At 43.1% G+C, this 22,966-nt stretch overlaps 1 protein-coding gene across 5 annotated transcripts in view; it reads left to right on the top strand.

The window, feature by feature from the left end:
- The window catches only part of LOC115109547 (inositol 1,4,5-trisphosphate receptor type 2-like), a 173,567-nt gene that overhangs the window by 36,448 nt on the left and 114,153 nt on the right, over nt 1-22,966 (top strand). For 4 of the 5 annotated variants that reach the window (XM_029634546.2, XM_029634548.2, XM_029634549.2 and 1 more), the window contains exons 8-24: nt 5,748-5,894; nt 6,306-6,401; nt 8,708-8,761; nt 11,303-11,454; nt 11,579-11,678; nt 11,875-12,035; nt 16,073-16,214; nt 16,819-16,977; nt 17,334-17,506; nt 17,778-17,897; nt 18,225-18,410; nt 19,070-19,321; nt 19,647-19,794; nt 20,062-20,209; nt 20,911-21,107; nt 21,860-21,983; nt 22,240-22,297. In XM_029634546.2, coding sequence (XP_029490406.2) covers nt 5,748-5,894; nt 6,306-6,401; nt 8,708-8,761; nt 11,303-11,454; nt 11,579-11,678; nt 11,875-12,035; nt 16,073-16,214; nt 16,819-16,977; nt 17,334-17,506; nt 17,778-17,897; nt 18,225-18,410; nt 19,070-19,321; nt 19,647-19,794; nt 20,062-20,209; nt 20,911-21,107; nt 21,860-21,983; nt 22,240-22,297 — 2,417 coding nt within the window. The remainder of the gene's footprint in view (nt 1-5,747; nt 5,895-6,305; nt 6,402-8,707; nt 8,762-11,302; nt 11,455-11,578; nt 11,679-11,874; nt 12,036-16,072; nt 16,215-16,818; nt 16,978-17,333; nt 17,507-17,777; nt 17,898-18,224; nt 18,411-19,069; nt 19,322-19,646; nt 19,795-20,061; nt 20,210-20,910; nt 21,108-21,859; nt 21,984-22,239; nt 22,298-22,966) is intronic. The other variant, XM_029634547.2, reaches the window with a different exon arrangement.

Genomic DNA, 22,966 nt, shown 5'->3' with positions numbered 1-22,966 from the left:
TGCAGAGGGTTGTATACACAGTGTATTGATGAGGGCTCTGCTTGCACACCCACGTTTAGGCTACAACTGTTTGATTTACAAATAGCAGGAAACAGAGGACATACAGTGCCTTGGGAAAGTATACAGAGCCTTTGACTTGTTCCACATTTTGTTACATTGCAGCCTTATTCTAAAATGTATCAAATAAAATAAAATACTCTGCAATCTACACACAATACCCCATAATGACAAAGTGAAAACAGGTTTTTAGAATGTTTGCAAATATATTAAAATATAAAAAAGATACCTTATTTACATAAGTATTCAGACTCTTTGTGACTCGAAATTGAGCTTAGGTGCGTCCTGTGTCCATTGATCATCCTTGAGATGTTTCTACAACTTGATTGGGGTCCACCTGTGTTACATTCAATTGATTGGACATGATTTGGAAAGGCACACACCTGTCTATATAAGGTCCCACAGTTGACAAGGTATGTCAGAGCAAAAACCAAGCCATGAGGTTGAAGGAATTGTACGTATAGCTCCGAGACAGTATTGTGTCGAGGCACAAATCTGGGGAAGGGTACCAAAACATGTCTCCAGCATTGAAGGTCCCCAAGAAAACTGAGTCCATCATTCTTATTAAATGGAAGAAGTTTGGAACCACCAAAACTCTTCCTAGAGCTGGCCGCCCGGCCAAACTGAGCAATTGGGGTAGAAGGGCCTTGGATAGGGATGTGACCAAGATCCCAACAATCACTCTGACAGAGCTCTAGAGTTCCTCTGTGGAGATGGGAGAACCTTCCAGAAGGACAACCATCTCTGCATCACTCTATCAATCAGGCCTTTATGGTACAGTGGCTAGAGGGAAGCCACTCCTCAGTAAAAGGCACAAGACAGCCTGCTTGGAGTTTGAAAAAAAGGCACCTAAAGGACTCTCATGCCATGAGAAACAAGATTCACTGGTCTGATAAAACCAAGATTGAACTCATTGGCCTGAATGCCAAGCGTCACGTCTGGAGGAAACCTGGCACCATCCCTACGGTGAAGCATGGTGGTGGCAGCATCATGCTGTGGTGATGTTTTTCACCGGCAGGGACTGGGAGACTAGTCAGGATAGAAGCAAAGATGAACGGGGCAAAGTACAGAGAGATCCTTAAAGAAAACCTCATCCAGAGCACTCAGGACCTTAGACTGTGGCCAATGTTCACCTTCCAACAGGACAACGCCACTAAGCACACAGCTAAGACATCCCGAAGCCAGGTGTGCCAAGCTTGTAGTGTCATACTCAAGAAGACTCGAGGCTGAAATCGCGACAAATGTGATTTAACAAAGTACTGAGTAAAGGGTCTGAATACCTACAGTGGGGCAAAAAAGTGTGCAAGTTCTCCCACTTAAAAAGATGAGAGGCCTGTAATTTTCATCATAGGAACACTTCAACTATGACAGACAAAATTAGAAGGAAAAAATTCCAGAAAATCACATTGTAGGATTTATGATGAATTTATAATTATTATTATTATTATACTGTATGTAAATGTGATATATTTTTATGGGGGTGGGGGGATAATTAGCAAAAATGTCTAAACCTGTTTTTGCTTTGTCATTATGGGTATTGAGTGTAGATTGACGAGGAAAACAATACATTTAATACATTTTAGAATAAGGCTGTAACGTAACAATGTGGAAAATTCAAGTGGTCTGAATACTTTCCGAAGTATGTGTGGATGGAAAGTTTTTGTGTTAGGAAAAGTGTGGAGTTTAGTGAGTGAAAAATAATGATGGTTGCAAATCCCGGAGCCCAGGTGTGATTGTGAGCAGGGGTTGTGAGAGCGTTTAATTTTGTGCAGATATGGGATATACATTTTAAAATAACTATATTTATAATTATATTTATTTATTGCCCTATCATGATGGAACGGTCCCCAATCCTATACCCTAGGCACCCACATGAGCGACTCATACACTAAGGAGTCCTTATATGTTTTATGGGCCTACTGTAAGTAGCCTGTATGCAGCCAAATCAGAAAGATGAATGCGGTCAGATACCTACTAAAGCAGCACCCCCGCCCTCAAGTTTCTGAGCCTGCCTGGCAGGGTTGGTCTTACGAAGTCGAAGCCCCCTGATGGGAGAGCATAATGTAGCATAACCTAGCCGGTGGGGATTCCGGTGGGGTGCCCCCACCCAGGTAGTGGCAGTGCTGGCAACACTAGCTGCAGTAACCTGACTGCACAGAGATGCTTGGGGAAGATGGTCACAACGGGGGACCAGCATGTGTGTTTCAGGGGAAGGGGGTGTATCTGATCTCCTTCACCTAGTACTTGGCAATGGTTAATCAAATCTCCCTGTTTTAGCTCTATTTTGCATGCCTTCTCAAACAGCTAGAACTGTATATGCAGTATATGCAAATCAAGTCTTTTCTTGAGTTGGTCTCAGAGATGATGATCTGAATTTATGGTTGTTTGTGGGGGAAAGGGATAGTGTGTGTGTCCAACAACTGTTGCTTGGGAGTAAAGATGTTTGGGAAAATATAGGATGAATCACAGTAATTATTTGCTAAAATAATAATTGCTTGCCAAAAAATACATTTTTGTAATGGCAGTCCTGATTAGAGGTAACAATCCTTTGCATGAACTGCCTACATTATTACGAATATTATTGCTTAATTATGGAAATTAAGAGAGCAGGATGTTTTAAATATACACTACCTTTCAAAAGTTTAGGGTTACCTAGAAATGTCCTAGTTTTTTAAAGAAAAGCACAGTTTTTTGTCCATTAAAATAACATAAAATTGATCAGAAATACAGGATAGACATTATTAATGTTGTAAATGACTATTGTGGCTGGAAATTGCTGATTTTTAATGGAATATCTACATTTATCAGCAACTCTCACTCCTGTTTTCCAATAGCACGTTGTGTTATCTTATCCAAGTTTATCATTTTATAAGTCTAATTGATCATTAGAAAACCCTTTTGAAATTGTTAGCACAGGTGAAAACTGTTGTGCTGATTTAAAGAAGCAATAAAACTAGCCTTCTTTAGACTAGTTGAGTATCTGGAGCATCAGCATTTGTGGGTTCGATTACATGCTCAAAATGGCCAGAAACAAAAACCTTTCTTCTGAAACTTGTCGGTCTGTTTTTGTTCTGAGAAATGAAGACTATTCCATGCGAGAAATTTCCAAGAAACTGAAGATCTCGTACAACGATATGTATTACTCCCTTCACAGAACAGCGCAAACTGCCCCTAACCAGAATAGAAGCAGGAGTCTGAGGCCCCGGTGCACAACTGAGCTAGAGGACAAGTACATTAGAGTGTCTAGTTTGAGAAACAGAAGCTTTACAAGTCCTCAGAACTGTCTGCTTCATTAAATAATACCCGCAAAACACCAGTCTCAACATCAACAGTGAAGAGGCTACTCCGGGATGCTGGACTTCTAGGCAGAGTTGCAAAGAAAAAGCCATATCAGACTGGCCAATAAAAAGAAAAGATTAAGATTGGCAAAGGAACACAGACACTGGACAGAGGAACTCTTCCTAGAAGGCCAGCATCCCGGAGTCGCCTCTTCACTGTTGACGTTGAGACTGGTGTTTTGTTTCTGGCCATTTTGAGCCTGTAATCAAACCCACAAATGCTGATGCTCCAGATACTCAACTAGTCTAAAGAAGGCCAGTTTTATTGCTTCTTTAATCAGAACAGTTTTCAGCTGTGCTAACATAATTGTAAAAGGGTTTTCTAATGATAAATTAGCCTTATAAAATGATAAACTTGGAAAAGATAACACAACACAACGTGCCATTGAAACACAGGAGTGATGGTTGCTGATAATGAGCCTCTGTACACCTATGTAGACATTCCATAAAAATCTGCCGTTTCCAGCCACAATAGTCTCATTTACAACATTAACAATGTCTACACTGTATTTTCGATCAATTTAATGTTATTTTAATGGGCAACAAAATTTGCTTTTGTTTAAAAAAACAAGGACATTTCTCGTTGCCCGAAAACATTTGAATGGTAGTGTGTGTGTGTACAGTTTATGTATACTTCCAACTTCGACTTAGGTTGGAGTCATTAAAACTCGTTTTTCAACCACTCCACAAATTTCTTGTTAACCAACTATAGTCGGTTAGGATATCTACTTTGTGCATGACACAAGTAATTTTTCTAACAATTGTTTAGACAGTTTATTTCACTTAAAATTCACTATCACAATTCCAGTGGATCAGAAGTTTACCTTCACTAAGTTGACTGTGCCTTTCAACAGCTTGGAAAATTCCAGAAAATGACTTTAGAAGCTTCTGATAGGCTAATTGATATCATTTCAGTCAATTGGAAGTGTACTTGTGGATGTGTTTCATGGAAAAATCTAAATAAATTAGCCAGACCTCCACAAGTCTGGTTCATCTTTGGGAGCAATTTCCAAAAGCCTGAAGGTACCACATACCTCATACCGCTCAGGAAGGTGACGTGTTCTGTCTCCTAGAGATGAACATACTTTGGTGTCGAAAAGTGCAAATCAATCCCAGAACAACAGCAAAGGACCTTGTGAAGATGCTGGAGGAAACCGGTACAAAAGTATCTATTTCCACAGTAAAACAAGTCCTATATCGACACGCTCAGCAAGGAAGAAGCCACTGCTCTACAACCGCCATAAAAAAAGCCACACTACCATTTGCAACTGTACATGAGGACAAAGATAGTACTTTTTTGGAGAAATATCCTCTAGTCTGATGACAAAAAAAAATAGAACTGTTTGGCCATAATGACCATTGTTATGTTTGGAGGAAAAAGGGGGAGGCTTGCAAGCCGAAGAACACCGTGTCAACCGTGAAGCATGGATGTGGCAGCATCATGTTGTGGGGGTGCTTTGCTGCAGGAGGGACTGGTGCACTTCACAAAATAGATGGCAACATGAGAAAGGAAAAGTATGTGAATATATTGAAGCAACATCTCACGACGTCAGTCAGGAAGTTTAAGCTTGGTAGCAAATGGGTCTTCCAAATGGACAATGACCCCAAGCATACTTCAAAGGTTGTGGTAAAATGGCTTAAGGACAACAAAGTCAAGGTATTGGAGTGGCCATCACAAAGCCCTGACCTCAATCCCATAAAAAAGTTGTGGGCAGAACTGAAACGGTGTGTGCGAGCAAGGAGGCCTACAAACCTGACTCAGTTACATCAGCTCTGTCAGGAGGAATGGGCCAAAAGTCACCCAACTTATTGTGGGAAGCTTGTGGAAGGCTACCCAAAAACGTTTGACCCAAGTTAAACCATTTCAAGGCAATGCTACCAAATACTAATTGAGTGTATGTAAACTTATTACCCACTGGGAGTGTGATGAAAGGAATTAAAGCTGAAATAAATAATTCTCTCTACTATTATTCTGACATTTCACATTCTTAAAATAAAGTGGTGATCCTAACTGACCTAAGACAGGGAGTTTTTACAAGGATTAAATGTCAGGAATTGTGAAAAACTGAGTTTAAATGTATTTGGCTAAGGTGTATGTGTGTATGTATGTCATTTATTTATTTATTTCACGGATTGGAAATGATGCAGAAATGACATTGATGGAAGGTTCAATCTATCTGCAATATTAAATCTTATCTGCCCCCTAAAGAAAGAGAAGGCATTTTGTTATAGCATCATTTATAACATTTTTTTTCTCAGTTTATAAGAACCCACTCAAATAAAGTGTTCATTTAATCGAAGTGTTTCATATCCCAAACAGCTAAACCATGTTCTCGTCTCTCTATTGGTCAGGGTGATGTGGTGCGTCTGTTCCACGCCGAGCAGGAGAAGTTCCTGACATGTGACGAGTACAGGAATCAGCAGCACATCTTCCTCAGGACCACCCTGCGACAGTCTGCCACCTCCGCCACCAGCTCCAAAGCACTCTGGGAAATAGAGGTACCCTACTGTTCGCATCGCAATGATTGCCTTCCATTTCTCCAAAAGTGCCCTCCTCCCCACACATGTGTGGGTTAGAGGGAGTTTCCACCATATTTCCTACACCATTTCTTTTCTTTTTAAATCAACAAAGACAATTGAACAAGTGCATACTTAGGACATGGAATTGAGACTGAGCAAGAAGTACTTTGTCTGCTCTGAATTTAGCTCTTGATGTGGTTTGACAAGTAGAAACCCCTATTTTAATATTTGAAATGAGTATCTACCTTGTGAACAAATACATTAAGTCCTACATCATAGTGTTATGAATTGGCTGACTAGTGATGACAGTATGGGCCATTGTGAGTGGCTTTGTGGGATCTTTCTGGTATGATTTGTGCGTTTCAAAAAAAAAGTGTTTCTCCATTGTAGGTTGTGCACTACGACCCCTGCAGAGGGGGTGCTGGCCAGTGGAACAGCCTGTTTCGCTTCAAACACCTGGCCACTGGGAGCTACCTGGCTGCAGAGGTAGGCTGTTCATTTCTCTTCGCTCACTCGCACACATGCACGCACAGGCTTAGGCGGTTTCCAGGCTGTCACCTTCATGCCAACCTTGTGCCATCCTGAACACCAGGGTCGTTTTATTTTTTTCAAACCCCACTGAACCTCTGTAATCCGAAGGTTAGCAGTACTAACAAGTACATCTCAAATCCCATAGAGAACGCATTGTGAAATTGTTTATACAGTCTGACCTGAACGATTTGCAGGACAGACATCCCAGCTCATAAAGTTATACAATTAACTCAAAACTGCTACTCACAGTTTGCTGCACGCTCTATACAAATATTAGACAGTAAGGCTAGATCCAGGAGGGGATTCTCTGCTGTTACCAAGCAAAGTTTGATTTTGGAAGAAGCTAACCACTTGGCTACATGGCTAACTAGCTACTAAATTATCAAGCCAAATGTGCAACTGTAGAGCGTTTAGCACATTTTAGACATTTTAACTTAATAGTTATAAGATATCTACCTGGCAAACATTTAGTTGTGAATTCCGTACTGTAACTAGATCACCTGACGCGTGCTGCACGACAGTGAGTGACTCACAAGGATCCGGTCTCGTCGTCGTCGTTGTTGTATGTTTGTAAACATCACTTGACTGCGGACTGACTACCTGTATGCTTCAGAATGCAAAATTAGGTAACAGGTGAAATTAACAAGGCAATATTTTTTTTATCTCAATGAATTGCACAAGTTCACTGTAGGTATTTCATTTCAAAGTAGCTACAAATATTACAATTTATTTATCAAAAAAAACCTTGAAAGAAATAGTTTTGACGATATTGACAAGCCATCCCGTGGCTATTTCCAAATTTTCCGGTATCACACACACAAACGCACACACACACACACACACACACAATTGACAGTCAGACGGTTATCGTTTTTGTTTAAATGTCTTCCAGTATTAGTTCAGCTGTGTTGTCTATTCAGTGTGTTTTGACTTTGCTGTTCGGTCAGTGGTTAAATTTGAATACCGATCATTTTAAAGACTAACCATGAATGACTCATCGGTATTACAGGGTGTTGTTCACGTACATTACTTTCCTTATCACATGTACATTGCTTTCCTTATCACAAGATATTTGACTAAATACGTGGAATTATTCAAATGACCGACACTACCCAACCCTTATTAGATCATTTTTTCTGACTTGACTGATTGCCAGTGTATGGGTGTTAACAACTCGGGCTTCCAGTTGAAGCTCGCATCCGCTACAAGACCATGGTGCTTGCCTACGGAGCTGTGAGGGGAACGGCACCTCAGTACCTCCAGGCTCTGATCAGGCCCTACACCCAAACAAGGGCACTGCGTTCATCCACCTCTGGCCTGCTCGCCTCCCTACCACTGAGGAAGTACAGTTCCCGCTCAGCCCAGTCAAAACTGTTCGCTGCTCTGGCCCCCCAATGGTGGAACAAACTCCCTCACGACGCCAGGACAGCGGAGTCAATCACCACCTTCCGGAGACACCTGAAACCCCACCTCTTTAAGGAATACCTAGGATAGGATAAAGTAATCCTTCTCACCCCCCCCCTTAAAAGATTTAGATGCACTATTGTAAAGTGGCAGTTCCACTGGATGTCATAAGGTGAACGCACCAATTTGTAAGTCGCTCTGGATAAGAGCGTCTGCTAAATGACTTAAATGTAATGTAAATGGGTTAACATCCTGTCCCTACTGGTTTATAATGCCTACCTCACATGGAACTGAGAGATGCCGACACACCACAATGCAACTCTCTGTCTAGACTGCTGTCTCTGTACTGTCTCTTATGTCAGTCCTCTCAGTGGCCTGGCTTTGAGGGTGCTGATCTTATTCCTTGTGATCTGAAAGTAAACACTGATCCTATATCAGCACTTCTACTCTCTTATATCAGACTTTTTCTGAATACTGTGTGTACTTTGTGTGCTCTACTGATGTACTCATGTGTGGCATGAAAAATGTAATCAGAGGAGTTGTGATTTGGCTAGGCCTCTCGTTACCGACTGTTTAGTCTCATTATATGTCTGGGATAAGGCTAGTAGTGAGAGGTGAGCAGATGTTGAGGTTCCAGACGTGCTGTTGATGGCGGTGTTCCCATTGTTATGGTTCTCTCTCTGCAGTGTCCTGTATTGTGTTGTACAGGTGCAGCACTGCAATAAGAATTTCCCCAAGGCTATAATAAAGTTGATCAAATCGGTCAACTTAGTCAAAATCAACAATATGTTCTTGTAGAATATTTTGTCAGTCAATGGTGTGCTGTGTGTGGGTCTGAAATCCTTCTCTTCCTATAGATGAATCCTGATTTTCGGGATGAGAGTTTGGATTCTAAAGCAGAGGTGAGTCAGGTCAGTGATACACTATTCATGTTTTTATAGTCCTGTCTGATGGACCTTAGTCTGGACCTCAGGTCCACTGATTTTAACAAAATGGTATACGGTGCAATCGGAAAGTATTCAGACCCCTTGATCTTTTTTCACATTTGGTTACTTTGCAGCCTTGCTCTAAAATTGATTAAATATGTTTTTTTCTACACACAGTACCCCATAATGACAAACTAAAAACAGGTTTTAGGAAATGTTGCAAATGTATTAAATATTTACGTAAGTATTCAGACCCTTTGATATACTTGAAATTGATCTCAGGAGCATTCTGTTTCCATGGATCATCCTTGAGATGTTTCTTCTTGATTGGAGTCCACCTGTGGTAAATTCAACTGATTGGACATTATTTGCAATGACACCCTCCTGTCTATATAAAGTCCCACAGTTGACAGCGCATGTCAGAGCAAAAACCAAGCTATGAAGTCAAAGGAATTGTCTGTAGAGCTCCGTGACAGGATTGTGTTGAGGCACAGTTCTGGGGAAGAGTACCAAAAAATGTCTGCAGCATTGAAGGTCCCCAAGAACACAGTGACCTCCATCATTCTTTAAATGGGAGAAGTTTGGAACCACCAAGACTCTTCCTAGAGATGGCCGCCCGGCCAAACTGACCAATTGTGGGAGAAGGTCCTTGGACCAAGAACCCGATGGTCACTCTGACAGAGCTCCAGAAGGACAACCATCTCTGCAGCACTCCACCATTCAGGCCTTTATGGTGGAGTGCCCAGACGGAAGCCACTCCTCAGTAAAAGGCACATGACAGCCTGCTTGGAGTTTACCAAAAGGCACCTAAAGGACTCTCAGACAATGAGAAACAAATTCTCTGGTCTGATAAAACCAAGATTGAACTCTTTGGCCTGAATGCCGAGCATTCGTCTGGAGGAAAACAGGCACCGCTCATCACCTGGCCAATACCATCCCTACGGTGAAGCATGGTGGTCGCAGCATCATCCTAAGGGGATGTTTTTCAGCGGCAGGGATTGGGAGACTTGTCAGGATCAAGGGAAAGATGAACGGAGCGAAGTACAGAAAGATCCTTGATGAAAACCTGCTCCATAGCGCTCTGGACCTCAGACTGGGAAAAAGGTTCACCTTCCAACAGGACAACAACCCTAAGCACACAGCCAAGACAACACAGGAGTGGCTTCGGGACAAGTCTCTGAATGTCCTTGAGTAACCCTGCCAGAGCCTGGACTTGAACCTGATCAAACATCTCTGTAGAGACCTGGAAATTGCTGTGCAGCAACACTCCCTGTCCAACCTGACAGAGCTTGAGAGGATCTGCAGAGAACAATGGGAGAAACTCCCCAAATACAGGTGTGCCAAGCTTGTAGCGTCATACCAAAGAAGACTCTAGGCTGTAATCGCTGGCAAAGGTGCTTCAACAAAGTACTGAGTAAATGGTCTGAATTCCTGATTTTGCTTTGTGATTATGGGCTATTGTGTGCAGATTCTTATCCAATTTTTAGAATGTAATGTAATAAAATTCTAAAAGTGAAGGGTCTGAATACCTTCCGAATGCGCTGTATCTGAGTATTCTGCTATGTGTGATGTTTACTTAATGATAAATGAAGGTCATTCAATAGATTTGTTTGAGCAGTTGAACAACGCATGACAATCGTCTCTCCTAGAAAATTGAATGCAATCCGTGATAAGATAATACAAACAGTACTGCATAAAGGGTAGATCAAAAGCTTAGGGACCTGTGAATCCTCTACAAACAGTGTGTTTCTGCTAAGAGAGCGACTTTGCGTGTGCGTTTCTCTCCGGTGGAAGAGGGATTTTGCCTGTCAAACACTGGGCCACCTTGTTCTCTCACACCATCTCCAAGTCCTATTACACAATCCTCTCTCACACTCACCAGCAAGAACAGATGCTTCTGCTTGCATCCAAACTCTCTCTCTCTTCTCTCTCTAGACCTTTTCTCGGTCACTCACTTTCACACACACACACACACACAAACACAATGTACCACATTTATTATCAGACAGCTTTTTTTTGCACTTTTTGTCTGCACCTTCTGCATTGGTATTCTGCCTCTGCAAGTGGCAACACACACACACACACACCCCCCGTGTTGGCTCAGACACTCAGGGGGCTCCTTACATAACGTCTGGGTGCGGGGGTGCCCGGTGAGGGAGGGGAGACAGACGTGCTGTCTGCTCTGCTCTGCTGTTATATGCTGCTGGATGGAGTGAGTCACCAGAGGGAAAGAGAGGTGCGGAGGCACGGGGGCGGTTCAGTGGAGCTACTTCCCATTGACATGCGGAGCGCGCTGCAGCGGTTAACTCTCTGTGCTGTCCTATTATCTGTCTGCAGCATCCACACAGTGCAGTCCAAACCTCATGCACTGTCTCATTGTTATTACATAAGCCGCCATAGTTTTTTTTTTCTACAGTGTTGTAGATCTGTGGCACAGGCCTGTTGATATTAGCATTGAGAATGCTAGTCGTAAGAACTTTGGTATCCACCTCCTTGTGTGTGTCTGTGCTATCTGTCTGTCTGCAGACGGAGATGGATACAGTGTACTCCCAGAGGAAGCATCAGGCTGCAGAGAAGATAGCCTACACCCTGGTGTCTGTGCCCCATGGCAACGACATCGCCTCTCTGTTTGAGCTGGACGCCACCACGCTGCAGAGGGCTGACTGTCTGGTGCCCAGGTCAGACTGACCCCTGAAACACACTTCAGATATCCAAAACTCTTGGAACACTTTTGAAGGACTCTTGGAAGAGATTTCAATTACAGCTTAATAAACTTTAAACACTATTTTGCTTTCCCAACAGGAACTCTTATGTACGGCTGAGGCACCTGTGTACCAACACCTGGGTGACTAGCACCAACTTTCCCATCGACACTGAGGAGGAGCGCCCCGTCATGCTCAAGGTCCCACATTACCCCCCCTGCTGTTTCAGTTCCACGATTGTTGCTTTTTTGTGCATCAAAACTCACTTATCAAATGTAGTCGCAACCCCCCCCCCTTTCCCCATTGTAAGTAACTATTAGAAATCGTGTTTGTTGTGGAGTTTGGAAGGATTGTGGTTGAGTCTATAGGCTGATAATGAATGCCCTCTACCCACAGATTGGCACTTGCCGTACGAAGGAGGACAAGGAGGCATTTGCCATTGTCTCTGTTCCCCTGTCTGAGGTCCGAGACCTGGACTTTGCTAACGATGCCAACAAGGTCCTGGAGTCGACCGTGAGGCAGCTGCAGTGTGGCAACATTGCTCAGAACGATAGGAGGTACAGAACAGTTTAGCTCTATATAGGATGCTGCTCAGAACGATAGGAGGTACAGAACAGTCTAGCTCTATATAGGGCTCTGCTCAGAACGATAGGAGGTGCAGAACAGTCTAGCTCTATATAGGGCTCTGCTCAGAACGATAGGAGGTGCAGAACAGTCTAGCCCTGTATAGGGCTCTGCTCAGAACGATAGGAGGTGCAGAACAGTCTAGCTCTATATAGGATGCTGCTCACAACAATAGGAGGTGCAGAACAGTCTAGTTCTATATAGGGCTCTGCTCACAACAATAGAAGGTGCAGAACAGTCTAGCTCTATATAGGATGCTGCTCACAACAATAGGAGGTGCAGAACAGTCTAGCTCTATGTAGGATGCTGTGCTTCAGTGCATGGGTGTCCTAGAAGGCTACAATGCAGAGCCTGGTAAATAACTGGTTACAATTTTTTAGGGGCTACTTGTTTCCGAAAATCCTCTCACTGAAGGCATATCTATAATCCGTATCTCCTTGTCCGTCCATCCGGATTGTATAATGTGTGAATATCTGTAAAGAAACCATCTGAGCCTAATTTTTCTCCAAACCGGCACCTATAACTCAGCTGTGGTAGACAGCTTGAAATACGCTCTTCCGCGAAGCCTGCCACTGTCTTCCCCAGCCGAGTTATACTGCATGTGCCCGTTCAGAGAAAAGTTAGGCTCCACATTGTAGCCTTCTAGGACACCCATGATTGAATGTGCGTCATCCTATATAGAGCTAAGTACAGTCCTGCTGACACAACCAAGACATCCTGGCTGTTTCTAGCCGTCAAATCCTCGCTTCCTCTTTTATTGTTTACGCCAATCGCCTTAAAGCGCATTGGAGGTCGGAGGGGAGGGACTTTGGATCATCTACTTCCTTTCTTTCAGACAGAGCAGAATCTGAGTGACAGAATCTGAGAGTGAAGAAAATGTGGAATGAGAAAGCAAGGATTTGACTGCTAGCAACGTTTTATACAGAGCAATGTAATTGAAAATAGCTCCTGAGGACAACAAAACATGTGATAGGCCTTTAGTCAGTTTAGGAGGGACAGTATGCCCCCTAGTGACACATCCAAAAGGGTTACTTACGCTGTGTATTTGGATTACTAAGTATTCTTAACAAGGTTTATTCATTTCCTCATTCCCTGTGGCTGTTCTATGTCCGCAACAACCATGGCTCTCTGACAGACAAGGTGTTCTGTGTACTACTGTCACATCCACCAATGTTCTTCTCCTACTACCATAAAACAGGTCGACCGATTAATCGGAATGGATGATTAATTAGGGCCGATTTCAAGTTTTCATAACAATCAGAATTTTTGTTTGTGTTTATTCATGTTTTTTTTAATACCTTTTATTTAACTAGGCACGTCAGTTAAAAACACATTCTTATTTTCAATGACGGCCTAGGAACGGTGGCTTAACTGCCTTGTTCAGGGGCAGAACGACAGATTTTCACCTTGTCAGCTCGGGGGATCTAATCTTGCAACCTTACAGTTAACTAGTCCAACGCAATATAACGACCTGCCTCTCTCTCGTTGCACTCCACAAGGAGACTGCCTGTTACACGAATGCAGTAAGCCAAGGTAAGTTGTTAGCTAGCATTAAACTTATCTTATAAAGAACAATCAATCATAATCACTAGTTAACTACACATGGTTGATGATATTAATAGATATTATCTAGCGTGTCCTGTGTTGCATATAATCTGACTGAGCATACAAGTATCTAAGTATCTAACTGAGCGGTGTTAGGATGAAGCAGGCGCGTAAGCGTTCATTCAAACAGCACTTTCCTGCGTTTTTCCAGCAGCTCTTCGTTGTGCGTCAAGCATTGCGCTGTTTATGACTTCAAGCCTATCAACTCCAGAGATTAGGCTGGTGTAACCGAAGTTAAATGGCTAGCTAGTTAGCACGTGCTAATAGCATTTCAAACGTCACTCGCTCTGAGCCTTCTAGTAGTTGTTCCCCTTGCTCTGCATGGGTAATGCTGCTTTGATGGTGGCTGTTGTCGTTGTGTTGCTGGTTCGAACCCAGGGAGGAGCGAGGAGAGGGACGGAAGCTATACTGTTACACTGGCAATACTAAAGTGCCAATAAGATCCAATAGTCAAAGGTTAATGAAATACAAATGGTATAGAGGGAAATAATCCTATAATTCCTATAATAACTACAACCTAAAACTTCTTACCTGGGAATATTGAAGACTCATGTTAAAAGGAACCACCAGTTTTCATATGTTCTCATCTTCTGAGCAAGGAACTGAAACGTTAGCTTTCTTACATAGCACATGTTGCACTTTTACTTTTTTCTCCAACACTTTGTTTTTGCATTATTTAAACCACATTGAACATGTTTCATTATTTACTTGAGGCTAAATTGATTTTATTGATGTATTACAGTGGGGCAAAAAAGTATTTAGTCAGCCACCAATTGTGCAAGTTCTCCCACTTAAAAAGATGAGAGGCCTGTAATTTTCATCATAAGTACACTTCAACTTTTTTTTTTCTCCAGACAATCACATTGTAGGATTTTTAATGAATTTATTTGCAAATTATGGTGGAAAATAAGTATTTGGTCAATAACAAAAGTTTATATCAATACTTTGTTATATACCCTTTGTTGGACATGACAGAGGTCAAACGTTTTCTGTAAGTCTTCACACACTGTTGCTGGTATGTTGGCCCATTCCTCCATGCAGATCTCCTCTAGAGCAGTGATGTTTTGGGGCTGTTGCTGGGCAACACGGACTTTCAACTCCCTCCAAAGATGTTCTATGGGGTTGAGATCTGGAGACTGGCTTGGCCACTCCAGGACCTTGAAATGCTTCTTACGAAGCCACTCCTTCGTTGCCCGGGCGGTGTGTTTGGGATCATTGTCATGCTGAAAGACCCAACCACGTTTCATCTTCAATGCCCTTGCTGATGGAAGGAGGTTTTCACTCAAAATCTCACGATACACGGCCCCATTCATTCTTTCCTTTACACGGATCAGTCGTCCTGGTCCCTTTGCAGAAAAACAGCCCCAAAGCATGATGTTTCCACCCCCATGCTTCACAGTAGGTATGGTGTTCTTTGGATGCAACTCAGCATTCTTTATTCTCCAAACACGACGAGTTGAGTTTTTTTTTTTTTTTGAGTCCCTGCCGGCGTAGTGTGTTACTGATGATAGGCTTTGTTACTTTGGTCCCAGCTCTCTGCAGGTCATTCACTAGGTCCCCCCGTGTGGTTCTGGGATTTTTGCTCACCGTTCTTGTGATCATTTTAACCCCACGGGGTGAGATCTTGCGTGGAGCCCCAGGTCGAGGGAGATTATCAGTGGTCTTGTATGTCTTCCATTTCCTAATAATTGTTCCCACAGTTGATTTCTTCAAACCAAGCTGCTTACCTATTGCAGATTCAGTCTTCCCAGCCTGGTGCAGGTCTACAATTTTCTTTCTGGTGTCCTTTGACAGCTCTTTGGTCTTGGCCATAGTGGAGTTTGGAGTGTGACTGTTTGAGGTTGTGGACAGGTGTCTTTTATACTGATAACAAGTTCAAACAGGTGCCATTAATACAGGTAACGAGTGGAAGACAGAGGAGCCTCTTAAAGAAGAAGTTACAGGTCTGTGAGAGCCAGAAATCTTGCTTGTTTGTAGGTGACCAAATACTTATTTTCCACCATAATTTGCAAATAAATTCATTAAAAATCCTACAATTTTTTTTTCTCATTTTGTCTGTCATAGTTGAAGTGTACCTATGATGAAAATTACAGGCCTCTCATCTTTTTAAGTGGGAGAACTTGCACAATTGGTGGCTGACTAAATACGTTTTTGCCCCACTGTATATTAAGTGAAAATAACTGTTCATTCAGTATTGTTGTAATTGTCATTATTACAAATAAATAAATAAAAATCGGCCGACGTATCGGCTTTTTTGGTCCTCCAATAATCGGTATAGGCGTTGAAAAATCATAATCGGTCGACCTCTATTTCAGACTGCTGAAGGATGTGTACCAATGCTCTTTTGCGGGCCTGTGTTTCCCAGGTTTGTGACCAAGCTGTTGGAGGACCTGATCTTCTTTGTGTGCGAGGTCCCCAACAACGGTCAGGACGTACTGTCTGTGGTCATCTCTAACCCGAACAGAGAGAGGCAGAAACTAATGAGGGAACAGAACATTCTAGCCCAGGTCAGCTCAGTCATACTCTCTCACACACACACACACACACACACTCCCAGAAAATCACCTAAACATGTATCCTCTAGCTTTGGTCTTGCTTTGGCCAGTTTCTGTGTCGTTTGTCGTTGTCTTAAAAAATATATTGGGTAATGATGACAGCGATGCATGCAGACCTTTATCACTTTTTCTTCATTGACCGTTTCAGATTTACATCTTCAACAGCTGTTAAAGTGAACAACAACTGTGCATATTTCTTTTGACGTCACAGACATATAGGCTAGCGCAGAAGCAGACAGGCACGCATAGCTAGAGGAAGGTGAATTTCACTGTCTCTTCCCTCATGGTCATTACACTGTGACTTATGGGGATTAGAGTGCAGGGAGTAAGCGGTCCATCTGATAGCAGAAATTCAAGGGAGCAATAACTCCAGTCCATTATGCCAAAGGCCACGCTAATAGCATTGTTAGCGCTAATGATGCTGGCAGTGGTCATTATCAGGATTAGGAAGGATGCGGACAACATCAACAACATCTCCTTTTGAAGTGCGTTTTCTTTGGCATCAGCACGTTATCATGTCATAATCTTGTAACCTCTGAAATGTCTCTGTCTCCAGATTTTTGGTATTCTGAAGGCCCCGTTCACAGACCAGGGGGAGGGTCCCATGCTGAAGCTGGAGGACTTGGGGGACCAGCGCTACGCTCCCTTTAAGTACATGCTGCGGCTGTGCTACCGAGTGTTGCGCCACTCCCAACAGGACTACCGCAAGAACCAGGCTAGTAGTCCTCCCTACTGTAGTTGTCCTCAACCTACCTTACTTGGTCAATAACTTCAGTGACTATAGTACCATACTAGTATATCGATTTGTTTTAGCATATCTCACATCTCATCATTAGTTAATTCAGTCACATGAATGTGAGAGATGAAAATCCATTGTTGTGTTTTGGTAAATGTAGAGAGAGAATACCATATCTGTCATTTAGAGGTTACCCATGAGAGTGAAGTCAAATTGTTGTGGCCTGAAGGGCTTTCCCATTCTAGCAGTTCCATTGCTATGCTCTTCGCTCTGCTATCCCTCTAGAACGTATGTTTTCCTGTGATGGTATCGATTGGTCTCATTCTGCCCTCCAGGAGTACATAGCCAAGAAGTTCTCCATCATGCAGTCTCAGATCGGTTATGAGATCCTGGCGGAGGACACCATCACTGCCCTGCTCCACAACAACCGCAAGCTGCTGGAGAAACACATCACAGCCAAGGAGATCGAGACCTTCGTCAATCTGCTGCGTCGCAACCGAGAGCCCAGGTCAGGACAGAGGAGGGATGTACAATACATAACACACATTATAATATGCATATGACACACACACACACATTTTATCCACAATGATCCCAATGTTTGGGTTAGATATACAAACTGGGGCTATAATGCACAATGTGCAAAAAAAATTAAAGTCTAATACTGTATGTTTGTGTTGCTTGTGGTTGTGAGATTTTTTAAAGCCACTCTACTGGGTTCATAGTCTTTCAGCAGATTAAAGTCCATTGAGTTTGGTTGTCCTCTGTCTTCCTATCAGGTTTCTGGACTACCTGTCAGACCTGTGCGTGTCCAATAAGACGGCCATCCCAGTGACACAGGAGCTCATCTGTAAATTCATTCTGAACCCCGCCAACGCTGAGATCCTCATCCAGACCAAGTGAGTCACGCACACATCCTGTGCTCTCTACCTAACACTGTAGTGCAGGTACAGTCTGTTTAGAATCAGCTTCTCAGATTGGGGACTGTTACTTATCTTTTTACCGTGCAATGGGGCAGCGCTGACATTGAGCATGACTCTGTTGTACACTAATTCACATTCCATCATGCTGGTACATCTATATAAAAATACAGCTTGGATGAATATCAGTTAGCTGGTGTATGCAGAATTGTACACAGTTCAAATATACTACAGGATAGTAGTAGGCACTATGTGTCCGAATGCTCTTCTCCTCTGGCCATCTTCCACCCCCCCCCCCCCCCCCAGGCTCATCCCCAGCATGGAGACTACCTTGCAGTCGTCCATGCTGCAGGAGGACACCGAGGAGGAAGAGGAGGTGTGGCTCTACTGGATTGACAGCCACAAGGAGCCACACGGCAAGTCCATCCGCCACCTGGCCCAGGATGCAAAGGGCAACCACAAGCTGGACACTGACGTCATCACCTACTACAGGTACTAGACAGCTACTGCAGCAGGGCGTTCTGGGAATCTTTATTAGACACTTAGTGCCGAAACATTGGTTCTCCAATTTATTTATGTATCAAGTATTCATGGTCCTTTTAAATACACTGTGTCAACCATTTGGGTGTTTTCAGTTCCTACTTTGTGAATAAATAATGAATCCCACTTTTTTCTTTCCATTGATTGACACAAGTTTACTGTCAGGGTTCACCAACTGGCGAGCCCGGGTTTAATTAATTTGGCCTCCCACGTTCTCTGAGAAAATAAAAATGTTTTAATTGTTGGACCAACAAATCAGCTCCAAGTGATTTATAAAAAATAAAAAAGTATTCCCACTCATAGTAGACAGATGTGATCGTAAAACAAATGTAAGCATGGTTTGAAAGGATTGTTTTAGTCAAATATTATATCTGTTTCAGCTTTTTGTGGACAATTTGCAGACTACAAATGATTTGTGATTTATCTTCCGGCCACTTGACAATCCACTCTAGAAAAAATAGGCCCGCTGCTGAATCTAGTTGATGATCCCTATACTATAGCATGGCATATTTCTATGGGGCTTTATGAGTGTGCAGGCGCTATTTCTTCTACATTTCTATGACACCTCTTCTCCATGTATTTCCTATCCATCTTCCCCATCCACCTTCCAGATACCAGCTCAACCTGTTTGCCAAGATGTGTCTGGACCGCCAGTACCTGGCCATCAACCAGGTGTCCAGCCAGCTGCCCGTGGACCTGATCCTGCGCTGCATGTTTGACGAATGCCTGCCCTACAACCTGCGCGCCTCCTTCTGCCGCCTCATGCTGCACATGCACGTGGACCGCGAGCCCCAGGAGGCAGTGGTGGCCGTGCGCTACGCCCGCCTCTGGACCGAGATCCCCTCCAAGATCACCATCCACGAGTGAGTGTGTGGCGTGGCTGGTGGGGGGGGTGCTTTGATGTGTGGCTTTGGGATCTGAGGATTTGGCAATAACGGATCTGTAACTGGCACACCACCTGAAAGAAAATGACCTCTGGGTAGAGAATCATCGCAGGTGGATTGCATCTTCAGTTTGCTACATTTCTTTAATGCGTCTAGGTAGCGACAGCACTTTCTTTTCTCTACAGAATCATGGCAGTCATGTTCTAGGCTGAAGCTCTCTTTCACAGTTTTAAACAAGTTCATTTCTCTGTTCATTCGAGTTTCTACGCTATACAGTAACTATACTCTATAACTGTCGCCCAAGGTATGAGTACGAGTTCACTGACACCTCCAGAGAGGAGATGAAGAGGAAGTTTGCCCCCACCATGGAGTTTGTAGAGGAATACCTCAAAGACGTGGTCAGCCAGCCCTTTCCCTTTGGAGACGAAGAGAAGAATGAACTGACTCTGGAGGTAAAAGAAAGTACACAATTATTTGTGTGGATGGCCAGCAGGGTGCATGTGATTGGTTGTAATCCAAACTATGGATGGAGACATGTTTACTTTCTTTTTGTTGTATTTTCGCAAAGACACAATAATACAACTCTTAGAACAGTCGATCTCCCACCCAGTGGTGACCAAAGATGGTAATGGACATGATTACTTTCTGATGTTCAAGTTGTGTCTAACTCTGGCCTCTGTGGGGGGAAATCCACATCTCTCTCCTCTCCTGTCTTGTAGGTGGTGCACCTGGCCCGTAACCTGGTTTATTTTGGCTTCTACAGCTTCAGTGAGCTGCTGCGTCTCACACGCACCCTGCTGGCCATCCTGGACTTTGTCCAGCACCCGCTTAACGACATGGCCGAGCTCAGCAAGAGCCCCGAGGCAGGTCAGTCACACAGAAAATTAATCAATTAAATAACGGATTAAAATATTTCGTTAAATCACAAAACGATGTATTTATTTAATAAGCATGCACATTTCATATTGAATAATGCAATTTAGATAGGTAGATGAAATGGTACATGAGTAGATATGAGTATACAAAACAAAAATATATATGCAACATGCAACAATTTCACATTTTTTACTGAGTTACAGTTCATAGAAGGACAGCAGTCAATTTAAATAAATTAATTAGGCCCTAATCTATGGATTTCACATGACTGGGTAGTGGTGCAGCCATGGGTGGGCCTTGGAGGGCATACGCCCACTCACTTGGCAACCAGGCCCAGGCAATCAGAATGAGTTTTCCCCCACAAAAGGGCTTTATCACAGAAAAAATACTTCTCAGGGGAAGTAAGCTTTTTTTTTATTTTGTAAAATGTCAAATTATTTTGTTCTTTTTTTTTTCAGCTCATGAAACGGGACCAACACTGTTGCGTTAATATTTTTGTTCATTGTAGATGACAGTGTCCAGATCACAATCAGAAACAACTTTAAGAGACATGTGTTCTGATCCCCATCTCTTTGTTAAACCTACTGTTGTCTAAAGAGCTTGTATGTCCTGGATCGTGTTCATTAGGACACACAACAGAAAATGTTGCCATGTAGTCCCTGTCTTTTTCAGTCTGTCTCTCTGTCTTCCAGGGAACAACGTGTTTCGTACCATCCACGGTGTGGGAGAGATGATGACTCAGATGGTGCTGAGTCGAGGGCACGTCCAGCCTCACCACCTCCCGAACACACCCCCGTCCCTTCAGGACAGAAAACAACCACTCTGTCTGACAGACAACGAGGATGTCATGGTCATGGACACCAAGCTCAAAATCATTGAGATTTTACAGGTGAGTGGAGCTCCACCATGTGGTCTGGAGGGCCAGTTACCTGTAACTGTTGTGGCTTGAGGCTGGCTGTGGTCAAATCCTCTATCCTCTATATAATCCTCTATTGATTGTATACCTTTGGTACAATAATGTACTATAAACTGTGCCTTCCTTTAATTATACACATGCTAAAATGTTTTCTATTCTACCGGACCATTTACTTTGTACTTGTATTATTTCTTATTGTTGTTACATTGTTGAGAAGGAACCTGCAAGTAAGCATTTGGTTGGACGATGTGTACCAGGGGTCGGCAACAGGCGAACCAAAACCGTCACACAAGTGATTTTTTAAATTTTGCCCCACAAGTTTTTAGTAAAAAGATCTCCAGGAATTCAGCTGAAAATTAGTTTAATTTAAGAAGTCTGTTCCCAAGTATTTCCACAAATAAAAAAAGAGACGTGATCGTGACTCAGTACAATCAAAGTATGAAATTATTATTTTCAAAATACAATTTGTTATTGGTTTTAGTTGTGGTCAATTTGCAGTGTACAAATGATTATAATTTTGTTCCTGCCCCCGACCATCCGCTTCGACAAAAATCATCCTGCGGCTGAATCTAGTTGCCTATCTAACCCTGATGTATATAATGTGTGAAAACAAACAGTTGGTAAACACTGTTCAAGGTCTCTGATTTCACTGTTTTAGCTTTGTGTACATTTAGGTATTTAACATGGTGATCCTTTTATCTGCTTCCATCTTGTTCTCCCATCAGTTTATTCTGAGTGTGCGACTGGACTATAGGATCACCTACCTGTTGTCCATCTATAAGAAAGAGTTTGGGGACAGTAATCTACCGGACAGCTCTATGTCATTGTCTGAATTTCCCTCCATGTCAGGTAAAGCTCTATCATTACATAGGGACATCTTGGCCTGGTCCCAGATCTATTTGTACTGTCTTGCCAACTCCTATGCTCAAATTAGGACCAGGCTGGGGGAATCTTGAGTGTATCAGTTAATATCTGAGGGGAATCCTGCTGGTTTGTTGATTGCTGTTGTAATCAATTGTTTGCGCTGTGCTGTCACAGCCACCAATTGCTTTTTGTAATTGGGCTTTCTATAATTGGGTTCAGTGATTCACAATATTTTTTACAGTTTCAGATCCAGACATTGATGAGATTGCAGCCAAAGCAGAGACAATGTTTGCTGGAAGGTAAATCAACTGTGTGTGCCTGTATCTGTCTGTTGGACTACATACGTGTGTGTGTGAGAAAAAGGGTGCACTATGGTTTTAGTTCAGAGAAAGGTGGTGTGTTTGTGTGCCTATATGTCTGTGTCCCCGTGTCTGTCTAGAACCCTGTGTATTCCTCCAGTTCAGAACATTGTGCTGTGTCTGTAACAAGAACTCCAAGGTAGCCTGCCTAAATGACTATTGCCTTGTTACACTCGCATCTGTAATTATGAAGTGCTTTGGAAGGCTTCTCATAACACACATCAGTAACATTATCTCAGGCACCCTGGACTCACTCCAATTCGCATACCATCCACAGATGACGCAATCTCAATTGCATTTCACACTGCCCTCTCCCACCTGGACAGGAGGGGAAATAACTAGTGAGGATGTTGTTCATAGACTACAGGTCAGTGTCCAACACCATAGTCCCCTCCAAGCTGGAGACCCTGGGACTGAACCCCTCCCTCTGCAACTGGATCCTGGACTTCCTGACGGGATGGCCACCGGTGGTAAGGGTAGGCAACAGCACCTCTGCTACGCTGACCCTCAACATGGGGGCCTCTCAGTGGTGTGTGTACTCCCTGTTTAATCATGACTGCGTGGCCATGCACGACTCCAACACCATCAAGTTTACTGACAACACGACGG

Source organism: Oncorhynchus nerka, linkage group LG25 (genome assembly GCF_034236695.1).
Source record: "Oncorhynchus nerka isolate Pitt River linkage group LG25, Oner_Uvic_2.0, whole genome shotgun sequence".
In the NCBI taxonomy this organism is placed as follows: Eukaryota; Metazoa; Chordata; class Actinopteri; order Salmoniformes; family Salmonidae; genus Oncorhynchus; species Oncorhynchus nerka.
The sequence above is the reverse complement of the archived record's forward strand: the minus strand, read 5'-3'. Positions and strand labels throughout refer to the sequence as shown.